This window comes from Haplochromis burtoni, unplaced genomic scaffold, assembly GCF_018398535.1.
Source record: "Haplochromis burtoni strain Fernald_Lab_line unplaced genomic scaffold, NCSU_Asbu1 Contig_170, whole genome shotgun sequence".
Taxonomy (NCBI): domain Eukaryota; kingdom Metazoa; phylum Chordata; class Actinopteri; order Cichliformes; family Cichlidae; genus Haplochromis; species Haplochromis burtoni.
In genome coordinates, this window is record NW_024582531.1 from 481,189 (window position 1) to 493,970 (window position 12,782).

Genomic DNA, 12,782 nt, shown 5'->3' on the forward strand with positions numbered 1-12,782 from the left:
GGGGGTCCCTCTGTCAAAGACAGCATGACCAACATTTGAATTATTTGCTCAGGTAGCTACCTCCAATGAATTATTTGTCAATACTCCCCTGGTGTTGAATAAAATATGACAACGCAGGAGAGGACAGTCCAGGTCGAGGTGATCAGATGACATGTCAGTGAGATTGTGTGGTGTGATGGAAACATCACCCCCCATTCAAGATCATATCTACAGTCTTTACTGCGGTTCACCCTATAGCTGACCCCTCCCTATGTATGTGTACTGGCATCACACTACTCAATTTAATTCAAATAGGGTTCTCGCATTGATCTGCAATGCAAAACTGAAAAAAACAAATATAAAAAATGCATCATAGGAATCTATGTGCGACACCACGGGATCTTCAAAGACACTGCAGACTGAAAATGAGGCTGCCGTTTAAAAAAAAAAAAAAAAAAAAAAAAAAAGCGATGATGAGACGCCGAGTAGAACGGTGGACAGACGTCTCCACAGAAACACGACAGCGGAGAACAAAACCCAGCTCTACCTTAGATTCACTGGCTCTTGTTCCTGTAACCCAGCCCCAGAGCATGACAGAACCTATTACAACAGCAGTGAAACACTATCTTCTGTGCGAAACCTTAATCTCTGGCTTGCCGTCGCCTCAGCCCTGTTTAACAGAACAGTCAGCCAGATAAGCCAAAATGACGACTGCATACTGAGAAATCCTTTGCAGTCTGATATATTTAAAAAAAAAAAAAAAAAAAAAAAGGCTTGTATATCAGAATGCAACAATTTTCTAAATATGTTAACCCTATATGCAATGAAAAGATCAATTTTAAATGTTGAAACAATGATGTAAAATCTGCAGATTGACATGCTGAATTATTGCTAATAAAGTTGCTGAAGGACTTTCAAGAACATAGAGACTCGATGATGGCGACGTGCCTGAAATCCACTGAAGGAAGGTGACCTCCTGTATCACCAAGTTATTTACATGTTAAACAGGCAAACTCATGTGGGTCTCTGCTGTTTTTACAATAAAGCTTTAATCCACCTAATGCACAGAGACTGCTTTGAAACTTCAAGTGCAGGCAAGCAGCAATGCATATTATCATTTTTATTTCGGCAGTTATTTTGAAAACCCTTCAAGCTCGCGGGATCAAAAGAATGTGCAGCACAGAGGCACTGTGGACACTGTCACGCGTTTCACCTCAGCTGTGGATTTTATTCTGTTAATAGAAGAAAGCTCCAAGATGACACATACATGGCCATGATGTGATTGACACTGAGATATTAAGGCCAATCTTAATATCAGTATTAAGTGTGACTTTCTCATCGTCTCACAAGCCAGACTCCTGTCCTCAAGAAGAGCATAAGCCACCCCACAAAGGCTCCTTTAACTCAGCAATGATCATGTGACTGTGGGAAATCACAATGTTGTCTTGTCCAAGCTGGTCAAATAACAGCTCAAAGTGTTAGTATTGCATTAAACTTTGTGTGTCAGTATCAAGTTAACCCTCTGGGGTCAATAGACGAGCCAGTATGTCCAAATCACATACCCAATTTAAAATTCCATAGCAACAAGATGCACGCCAAGTCTCCATTTCAACTTGTGTTGAAAGTGTAGACTTCAAACTACATGCTAGTTTTTAAATTCTGTATGTATAAAATGCTTTTTTCTGAATACTATCGCAACGGTAAATACGGCATTTTGTAAGGACAGCGAGTTCTTGCGAGAAAAACAAAACAAAAACACACACGATGCCTCTTTTCCATTTGTGGAAAAATTTACAATGTCAACCAATCAAAAAAATAATAAGGTGACACGTGACATTTGGTTGTTTAGGAAGAGTGATGGCAGTGAGAGAGAGAGCGAGTGAGAGAGTGAGGGATTTGGATAGCGATTTTTAAGACGAGAGAGATTTGTGACGTTTAGTGTGTTTGGAATATTGCTGGTGTGTTTTGTTGTTCTGTGTATTTGGTGTATTGCGGTTGTTTGAGTGTCAAATCAATGAGGGCACTACTGTTTCCAGCCAAAAAGCCACCAAAGGCAGATCGCAATGTAAACGCCGTTTCCAGGAGAAAAAACACGAGGTGTGTTGTCAGGTCTTCAGGTTTTAGGCCTTTCATGTGCTCTTAAATTTATCTTTTAAATTTATATTTGCATTCCAAGTTATGAAAACGATATGTTAAACATGTTTGTGGTTGAGTTCTTTGCGATTTTAGACCAACTGTGTTAATGCAGTATACCAAAACGAAAAAAACACAAGGGTAACTTCACACATGTAAGGTTGTGCTGAAAAGAATAATATCAAACAAGGCAGGGAAAATACTTTTAAAGGTGAAATATAAATGTACTATCAAAAGTAGTGAAAAACAGCCAATTAAACCCCGGACGCCAGAGGGTTAAACAAGTCATTAGCTGGAATAATGACTCTAAAAGTCTCCATGGTTTTAGAGTGATGGGTCTTTAATAAACAAGTCTGATAACATAACACAGTGTCCTCCTTTCAATATTGTGCAACTGAATGTAGCAACTTCAGCTTCTAAAAATACCAATACCAATCAACACTTCAATGACAGTCTCTGGAAAAACATTTCAATCATTACAGATATTTTATTAGTCTGGGGCTTATTTATATTAATGTCCAGTGTGTAAGAGTCTGACCTGAAACACAGCAGAATCTCAAATTTAAGTAAAGTTCACTTCAATGAAATATCAAACAAGGAAACTATTACAACATGAGGGCACTACCTAAGAAAAAAATGCATGTGCTTTTAGTATCGCCACAAAGCACTGTGATCTGTGGTGTACGACAAAGCAAAAGGACCATGCTTTAAATAGCCTTTGAGTGGCTTAAAGTTAACACACACACACAAAAAAAAAAAAGCCAAGTGGTGAATTACTCCACTTTATTAATAAAAACCTTTTGCAGTGACGTGCCACAGATTCAATGTTTAAATGTAATTTTTGATGGTACATAAAAAGCTATGAAGGCTCAAACAGCACTGAGAAAGAATTGCTTTGGGGCAAACAACATATACGGGATATTCTCGTTAGTTTGTGATAGAGCTGGGCGATGGAACGATAACGATATGTATTGCGAAATAAATTTTTCTCGATAGAAAAATTAAACTATTGCGATAGACCTCGCCGCTCTTGTCCTCTTAAAAAAAAAAAAAAAAAAAAGAACAGCCAATCCAAATTAAGTAGCGCAGAGCCGAACCAATCACAGCCGCAGTCGTCACGTCACGTGACTTGTTACGTACAGCACAAGTGCCATAGCCGCACATGTGTATTTGTTTGGGAAGCAGCCAGCCGCCGTGCCCGGGTAATGGAGGAAATGAGTGTGCCGACTAGAGAAAAATCAACCGAGCGTGACCGAAGGTTACCGAAGAGAAAACAGATGATGGTTCCAATGCCGGAGAGATTGTCGAACGGAAGAGCCATAGAAGTTCCGTAGTGTGAAGGTATTTCGGCTATTTCAAGTCTGACAAAAAACAGAGTAGCGCACTGTAAATTGTGCCGAAAGCAAGTCTGGAAATACAATAAAGCGGTGCATGCTCAGTCTCTGACTGGAAGCGCTAATTCGTCATTCGGCTTTTGTCAGACTAAAGTAACTGTTAAAACTGTTTGAAAAGCTCAAGCTATACAACAAGGAGAGATTGAGAATTTCCTTTTAGTTCTCAGTTTATTTGATATTGACAAAAGTTAGTCAGTTTTGTCTGTTCTTCTGTAAAACAAACTAAGATTTATTTTTAGAATTAATATTTTGTTTCTAAGTGGAATTGACAATTTAGTCTGTTTCGTTTGTTCTATTTTGAAACTTAAACGCTTTAGCGGCTGCCTTTTGTGTAGTTTGCAATATTTGCCTTTATTTATCTGAAAAAGTCTCATGTTCCTTAAGTACATCTACCCTGTTGAACTTATTATGGGAAATAAATATTTAAATAAAACAAGCTGCTGATTATTTCACATTTTACTTGTGAGCAACGGCACATTTAAATCTTACAAATATAGTTATTTGGCTTATATCGTGATAGATATCGTTATCGCCTGAAATGAAAAAAACATATCGTGATATGAAAAAAATCTCATATCGCCCAGCTCTAGTTTGTGATTTAAATAACTCTGCCTGTTATCTAAACCGGCTATCTTAAAATGTGGCATGAGCTTCCACTGGCATTAATGCTGGCTAATACAGCTTATTTATGCAAACTGTGGGTTACCAAGGAAAGACATGCTGACCAGCCACTGATTTGTTTCTTGGAACATGTCATTAATCTACTCCATGCAAACAAAATAACAAAGTCTCTGCAGTTGTTTTCCATTAAAAGGAAAAAAAATCAAATCATCACTCAACCGTTTGAAAAGGTGGAAAAAGAGCCTGCAGAAGCTGACAATGTTCCATATTAAAACTGCAAAATCATGACTGTAAGGTCAGTTGTTCTTAGCGCACGCACAGCACATATTTATCGACCCATTCACGCAGAGATCAATGGGGTCAGCAAGAAAAGAATAAAACATGTAGGTTCTGTATAAATAAATGTGGATTAAAATGTGCTTCCTACTTCCATTTGTGAAACACTGCATTGCAGAGGCAGCTGGCTGTTTGTGGCAGGTCCAGATAAGAGCCTCTGGAGCCTCATGTTTGTCAGTGATAGAGGCTGGGTACACAACTGTCTAGGAGTAAGCAGACATGACATACATCTTCCTGCCTTTGGCTACTCAAACATTGCACGGGTTATTGCCTCTGCTACGCACCAGCAGCACACAGCTAAAGCACGTTTCACAATGATCATGGGCCCTTCCTTTCTTTCTGCCACTGTACTATGTTCCTGGGAAATGATTTCAAAGTCCAATGTTCAATATTGACTCAATATTGCTGCGTTACTTGTGTGCCAAGTCTTTTACAGACAGCATACGCTATTTTAAAGGAAATGGCACGCATCACCTCACCCCCAACAAACAAAGATTCAGGTCACACATGCAGCATGAGAAGACTTGGAAAGCGTGTCATGTCACTGTGACATAAACAAAGAAGTTAATCATACCCATGAACGCCTGTTGTGTTTTTACATACTGAAGAAGAAAAACAAAAACAAAAAAACACAGGCAGTCTGATTGGTAATAAAAAACATTTAAGATTCACCAACATCCAAATTAAAAACATAACTCCCTCCTTGCTTGAACGATAAGATTTTATCACAACTAACAATATATAGCACTCAAGGATTTGTCTGTGTCCTTTACTTTTGTGTATTGCCAATATAAACAGAGGTAAGATGATAACTTGCATGACTTGGCCTTTTTCACAGACATTTTGTAACCCTAACAAAACACTCCTCCAAATCTCTGACTTGGATTACTTTGTATTTCAAAACATATCACAAAGCAAGTGCTGTTGTTGACCGATCTTTCTGGGCAGATGAGATCACAACTCTGAAAAGGTGATTTAACTGAAGGCCGCGAGACGCCAACTACCCACTCAGGTTTGTTTAGCTGATTAAATTAAATTTTTACTAGAATTGTTGAATTGAGTACAGTATGAATAAAGGCCACCAAGTCAGTAAACTAAAATAGAGTTTTCCCTATTGTACATATGCAGGGGTTTTTAACTAAAAACTTGGTGATGTAAGAAATCACTGCAAATGAGAAAGTTTATCTGGCAGCAGGACCCAAACCTACACGACATCACATCATCCCACGGCCACCAACACAATGCTCCAAACACATGCAAAATTTATACTTCTTTTGTGTCTCATTAAATGTCTCTTAGGCTACGTTCACACTGCAGGTGAAAACGCATCAAATCTGACTTTTTTGACCCTATGCGATCCATATCCGATCATCAGCACAAATCCGATATTTTCAAATCCGACCTGGGTCACTTTTGTATGCGGTACTGAATCCGATACATAGCTGGTGTTTTAGAAAGCGACTGCTGTTTGAATGGTCATGTCGCATGAAATCCGTCTTTTACGTCACTGACACAAGACAGACGCCAATTATCAGCGCCCAAGAAGACATCGTGAACGCTTCCTGGCCATCCAGTGTAGATGTCAGTGAAACTGTTGGGAAGACAATGTTGGAGAAACGTGAACATTTTATTTGTACTGTATAATCTGCAGATTCTGACAGAAATCTGCAACTATCCTTTGAAGCACTACTCCTCTCTAAAACAGCAATAAGGATAATTATTAGGCCATATGTAAATAACAAAATAACTTTATAACTTAAAGCAAAATTGGGAAACGTAAAGTCCGAAACAAGTCTTTATATTAAGGGCCATCAGTCAAACAATACTTTTTGCTCTGGGTCTAAACAGAGTGTGACGTCTTCTTTTGCGCATGCGGGCCGCTTTGAGGGTTCACACTAGAGCGTGTTTGCTGTCACATTTTATTTGTAGTGTGAACAAGCAGACAAAAAAAAAAAATCGGATTTGATCAAAAAATCGGAACTGAGCATTAAGACCTGCAGTGTGAAGGTAGTCTTACAGTATATAAACCTGTTAGGTGAGTTAAGCTTTAACCTCATTACTTAAACTACAATATGGTAGGTATTTGCAAAGCAAAAGTATAGCTGCTTTGACAGGGAAATTGTTTAACTTCTGTTTTAAGAATTGCATCATGAATTACACTTTGCCACGTAAAGTTATCTTTTCTCTTAATCCTTTATAAGCAATGACTAAAAGCAATTCGAAATGCTGAAAGTAAGATTTTAAAAAAACAAAGTTGAACACAAGCTGATTAGTTCTTTCCTGAAAAGAAATTAACTTGTGGTTGCAGGAGTTTGGCAGATCACAAATATTGAAAATGCCTTCAAGGTGAGGATCTGAAGGCAAACTATAGGGAAGCTGTGTCTATACTAGAGAATAAAAGTACCTTTGATAAAGTGTAGACCTCATACAGCTTCAAGTGAACTAAAAGCTTTCTATTCTGTGGCTTTACACTCCATAATGCCACTGAGTTGATAAACTTCAACTCTCTGTCATGATGAAAGTGAAAGGAGACCCTTTTTGACCAGAATGCTGCCTGACAGAATCCATGGTTGAACTTCTTCTTTCTGTTGTGAAATATCCCAGCTATGACATGGTGATAAAGCATTGATGAAAATATGTTTAAGCAGACTTGCTTTGTTGCTGGCTACAGAAACAGCTTCTCATCTGCTTCCAATTACATTTGCGTCTGTTGACGCTGATTGTACAACATAAAATGATTCCCCATGATGTAAGTGTTTTGTATTCTTTTCTTATATATGAGTGTATACAGTATATGAACTTGTGGAGTTCTGATCTTGCTCCTCAGTTACATTCACGTGTTCTCCTTTTGTTCTACTTGACCATTTTAGAGCACCCTGTATCTGATTTTCGCTTTTGTACAAGTACGTAAAAACAAACTTTGTTCAGACATCTTGCTAAAGAAAAGATTCTCCTCGAAATTAATGAACGTTTCAGCTGGCACAGAAATTACATTCAGTGTCTGATGTAACACAGATAAGCAGGTTTGTTCTGAACTATGAACGTGACATTTTCAGGTATTTTACTGGACGCGGGGTCCTGCCTAAGAGTCAATAGTTAATAAGCCAAATATTTGGACATTTCTCCATGGCCTTATGAATTGTATCCAGTTTGAGAACACAAAAGAACTGGCCATAGAAAGTTAAAGTGATTACTTAACACAATATCCACCAATTCATTGGCAGAGCTAGGAGTCCAGGACTTCCTTTGTAAACTAAAAATACCCTGGCCAGGCAAACTTAATGATATCCAGAGCTGAGTTGAAAGTTCGTGTCCTGTTAAAAAATGATAGTGTCTCACTTAAAGCTTAAATTGGGGGACGGTATTCTGACAATACCATCCCCCAATTTTTCTTGACGACTGTTTTGTTTTGAAGTTTAGCTATGTGGCTGCCATTAGCATGCTAGCCCCAAACTTGAACTCACCTGTCCAAATTCTGCTGCATGCCAACTGCGTTCTGTTCCGCCATTGTCGTAGAGGCCAAAAAGGTTCAGACGCTGTCTTCTTGGCGGAAAGTAATTGCGTTACAGGTAAAACATTCGAAATTTAGTTCTCGTTAATTTGTTGCAGCTAAACTCGACGTAGAAAAACCCCCACAAAAAAACAAAAAACACCTGCTAGCAAGTTAGCTGTTGAACTAATGCTAACAAGCTACATAGGCCTTCGTCGAGATGCAGTGCAACACCCGCAAACGAACCGGTATTTTTTTTAATCAAAAAAATATTCCTCCTTCTCTGCCGCAGTCTACGTAACACTTATATGCGTTCGATAGGCTATTTCGGGCAAAATTCTTCTTTACATCTGCCACGGCCTCGTTTGGCGTGACCGTTTGACTCCATTGACAGGCTGTCTCTGAGGTAACGCAGACACCACGTCAGTGCGCATCTACGTAATCAAAACAAAGCAAGCGCCGCAAAGTCGAGCATGGGAAATGTAGTTTCACAATGTCTCGCTCTCTCTCTCCTCTCGCTTTCTTTATCTCTTCGCCGAATGCCCAAATAAAAGCTCTGAATCATCTCCAGAGTTGCCAAGAAAGACTATTAGAGGTGTATAGCCATTACTAGTACGCACTGCGAATGTAGTTATTCCCGTTCGCACATGCGTGTACTCGAGTGTGAACCACGACAAATGCAATAATGTGACAAATACGGTCCAATAATCTCAGAGAGGAAACCTTATCCATAATGTGATTGCGTGAGAACTGATTATACATATTTAGAAGACAATCTGTGAATGTGAGAACATATTTTTAAAATATAATGTTTTTCTATCCTTTGTGCTCGTTTGTTTTCCTATAATGTGCCTGTTTAAAAAAAAGTATACAGTATAAGTTACACTAAATTCAATGGAACTGACAGACAGAAAGACAGACACCTTTGCTTACCGGCCACTTTATCGTTTGAAACTACAACTCCCAGCAGGCTACTCGCCAGCGTCCATGCGCCGCAGTCAATCAGCTGTTCAAGCAACTGCTGACTACCTCGGCACAAGGGTAGCTCGTTTGTCATATCTAAACCCAGACGAGGCAAACAAGAAATATCTTTATTTACAGAGTCCCCAAAAGGTGAACGATAAAGGTAAATTCAAACTTCATGTTAGGCAAAGAGAAAACCAGGCTGTGTGTGCATGCTGTTTTGTCGTTTTTGTGGAGGGAGGGGGAGCATGTGGATTATACAGAGGGATTTCAAGACAAGACAGCTTGATGAAATGTATATCGGGTGCCTCGATCAGCGCGATAAACAGGCAGCTGAAGGGTCAGGTTTTGCCTTGTGTGTGTGGTAAAGAGCCGGTGAGGTGAGCCACTGTACAGCCTGCTGATTGTGCTTCTTTGATGACCTTGGAATCGGGAGATCCTGGAGGAGAAAACACGGATTAACTGGTGGGGTGGGTGAGAGTGTATGTGTAACGAATGCTGTTGTGATTAAACATGAAATTCTTACTTGTGTTGCTGTCATTATAGCACTGAAATGATCTGTTATGTCAGTCTAGAGACTACTATTGAAAGGCCTGTGTGTAGGTTGTATGTTAGCTCTCTGGAGACAGTTTCCGATCAACAGACCAGATGAGTCTGACAATGATTTGACACCAAAGTGTCATATCTCATAGTTGTGCCTTTTGCTCCAGCTGGCAGAATATATACTCAGCTGCTTAATTTCGTTTCCCTGATCAGAGTATCTTGCTGTGTTTGACATTTCTGCTTGCCCTGCCTGCTCATTGTTGAGATTACCAGGCGTGTTTGGCACCTAATGTAATTCTAAATGTAAATTTGCTGACGGGATAATAGTGCAGGTCGTGTATGTTAATTGGGCTTTTCCAAGGCGTTGTCTCCAAATGCAAACAGGGGATGATTTTGCATGAAAGGTAAAGCCTCTTACTTTAGACAGAGTAGACTTTCAGTTAAATTCCAGCCCTAGTTTAAAAGTTACTGACTGCAAATGCAAGGTACATATTGTACTATGTAAATGCCAACCCGTGGCTGTGTCAATGCGGACCTCGGGCAGAGTCTCTCTTTGCGCTCTATTAAATCCCTTCTAGGAGTCTAAAGCAGAAGCTATTATTTCTTTATGATCGAATTTGCTCAGTAAACTTCGTCGTCTTTATTAAATTATTGTATATCCACTTTGTTTTTTATTCTAGGGACATTTTATTTTTTATAACAACCGATTCAATTGGTTCAGGTGCGTCACCTAATTTCTGATGCGTAAAAAAGACCGTGTGCGTCTCTTTGGATGTTATTTAAAAATAAATTAAAAATAAAAACCCTCTGTGATCGTGTGTGTGTAGGTCAAGGTAGAAGTGGCTTTAACCTTGCTGAAGGACAGCTGTATTTACTGACGTATGTAAATGAATATAGGGGAGGTCCTTGGGCAAAAACACGCACACAGGCACACACACTGAATCAGTTTCACGTTGCAGCTCCGGAGTTCCTGTGTGGAAGGGAAAAACGAGACGTGGCGAAATCTGGTGAATATCTGCTGCCATACTATGCTCCGTGTATAATTTGCGGGATTTCTGAATCATTCTGGTCTTGGGAAGTGGGGCTTTTTCCTCGTCTTCTTCTCCTTCTCCTTCTTTTCGTCTAAATGGGTGATCACGCATTCGCTTTGCAGCTGGCTGGTCCCTCTAACATCATATCCTTCTCGGAGTTGTCCCAGTTCATCAGATTCTACAGAAGCCCGGCAAGCCCGGTGCATGAGCTCCTGAGTTACAACAATAATAATAATAACTCCTCGTATCTTTTTCCCCCTGTTGCAGCTCAGCAAACCATGCAGGATGATTTACTGATGGACAAAAACAAAGCCCAGCCTCACCATCAGCAAGATCCGACACAAGCAGACCCTCCTCCCTCCACACCGACCCCGTCATCGGAGCCCGCTTCTTCTTCATCCGAGTCGGAGAGTCCGTCGACCGGGAACAACCAAGCGGCTTCAGCGCTGAGCAGCGGCAGCAAGGACAAAGCGCCGATGGAGTCGCCGATCCTACCCGGCTTGAGCTTCCACCACCAGCCGCAGGAGACCGGCGGCCCCCTTTCCTCCCCTCCGTCATCGTTTGGGAGCACTTGGTCCACTGGAACCACAAATGCCGTGGACGATAGCTTTTTCCAGGGAATACCCTCGGTGAACGGGACGATGCTTTTCCAGAACTTCCCCCACCACGTCAACCCGGTATTCGGGGGTAATTTCTCTCCGCAGATCGGTCTGGCTCCCCAGTCGCAACAGCATCAGCAGCAAGCCCAGCAGCAGCAGCAGCCCCAGCAGAGGAGATCCCCCGTCAGCCCCAACCAAGGGCCGTTCCCACAGAGAAACGCTTATCAGACCATCATGAATAACAGCAAGGGGACCTCGTCGTCATCTTCTCCTTCGTCGTCCGCTTGGAATAATCACCAAAACGCGGCGTGGAGCACAGCCTCGAACCCCTGGAGCGGGCTGCAGCCAGGCAGGGACCCACGCAGAGCGGTGGGTGTCGGGGTAGGGGTCGGGGTTGGAGTTGGTGTCGGAGTGCCGTCACCCCTGAACCCAATCTCCCCAATGAAAAAGCCCTATAGCAGCAATGTTATAGCACCCCCAAAATTCCCACGACCCGGTCCACTCGGCCCCAAACCCTGGATGGAGGACGGCGCATTCAGGACTGACAACAGCAACAGCATACTGCCTTTCCAGGTAAACACTTCCCCTGGTGTAAGAGAAGGCCCAGTATAGGCCCAGGCTTTATGTTTCAGTCTGATTGCTCTCCCTGGCACTATAAGTGCCATGTGAGGGTCTATTTATATATATATAAATATATGTCTATGTAAATAAGCCACCAGTGCCTGAGATAGAACTACAGAAAAGTTAGATCACCCTGAGCTCAGCAGCACCACGAAGTCCTTACAGGTCTATTTATCAGCGTACGGTGAATGTTTTTTAGTTATTCAAATTACTTCCCCACATGCATCATAAACGTGGTCAAATGTCTGTGGGTTTTGTTGTTGTTGTTGTTGTTGTTGGTTTTAAAAAAAACTGACTCCCATATCAATTTCAATGTTTACGTTAAATGCGGACAGTTTCTAAGCAGCGACTTAATGCGGTTTACTTGAAAGTCGGGTTTTGCCGGTAGCTGTCAGCGTTATGTGGCTTGTATGTGCCGGGAGATTGTGTTTGTTTAGGTCAATTCACAGTCAAATACAACAGTGACCTTTAAGTATTAATCACGGATTGTTTATGCAGTCGAAAAGAAACATGCCAAATCAGTGCTAGAAATAGACACGATTCATTGGACTTAATAGTTAATTTTCCTGCGCCAGCTCACGCTCAGTGGGGTTTAAAGGACCCACGATGCATTCAAGTGCTCCTTGTTACCCTCCATATTCTCATATTTACGGCAGCGCTATAGACTTTCAGTGCGGCGGGGTCGTGTCCGCTTGATCACTGAATAAGTAACATGTTGTGTTTAAGTCAGTAAATAATATGTCGTAACTAATGCTGGCAACTGAAGGCTGCATTATGTTTGAGAAAATATGTATCAGTACCGTCTTCGTTATCATGTAAGCTTTCGTCATTATTGCAAACATTTTTCACAGTACTTGAAAGTAACATACAAGGATTTGATTGGCCTGTGATGGAAAAGTAGGCGGTATCAAAATGACTCACAGGTCCAACCCGGAAGATAGCAAGAGTGTTATTCAGGGTCAAAAAATCCGCACGGGCGGGGCGGGGTAAACAAATGAATTAGTTCTTATGTTAAGACAGAAAACTGTCAGTAATTGTTATTTTAAAAAGTCCAAATACAACGTACTACTAC

At 41.0% G+C, this 12,782-nt stretch overlaps 2 protein-coding genes across 10 annotated transcripts in view; one reads left to right on the forward strand and one right to left on the reverse strand.

Annotated features, from left to right (window-relative positions):
* The window catches only part of march5 (membrane-associated ring finger (C3HC4) 5), a 55,710-nt gene extending 47,302 nt beyond the window's left edge, over positions 1-8,408 (reverse strand). Inside the window, exon 1 of one of the 2 annotated variants that reach the window (XM_042225372.1) lies at positions 7,928-8,408. In XM_042225372.1, coding sequence (XP_042081306.1) covers positions 7,928-7,971 — 44 coding nt within the window. In that variant the 5' untranslated portion in view covers positions 7,972-8,408. The remainder of the gene's footprint in view (positions 1-7,927) is intronic. The other variant, XM_005933601.3, reaches the window with a different exon arrangement.
* Positions 8,409-8,925: 517 nt separating this feature from the next.
* The window catches only part of cpeb3 (cytoplasmic polyadenylation element binding protein 3), a 39,765-nt gene continuing 35,908 nt past the window's right edge, over positions 8,926-12,782 (forward strand). For 2 of the 8 annotated variants that reach the window (XM_005933603.3, XM_014337202.2), the window contains exons 1-2: positions 9,415-10,466; positions 10,758-11,662. In XM_005933603.3, the coding sequence (XP_005933665.1) occupies positions 10,232-10,466; positions 10,758-11,662 (1,140 nt within the window). In that variant the 5' untranslated portion in view covers positions 9,415-10,231. The other 6 variants (XM_005933604.3, XM_005933605.3, XM_005933606.3 and 3 more) reach the window with 5 other exon arrangements.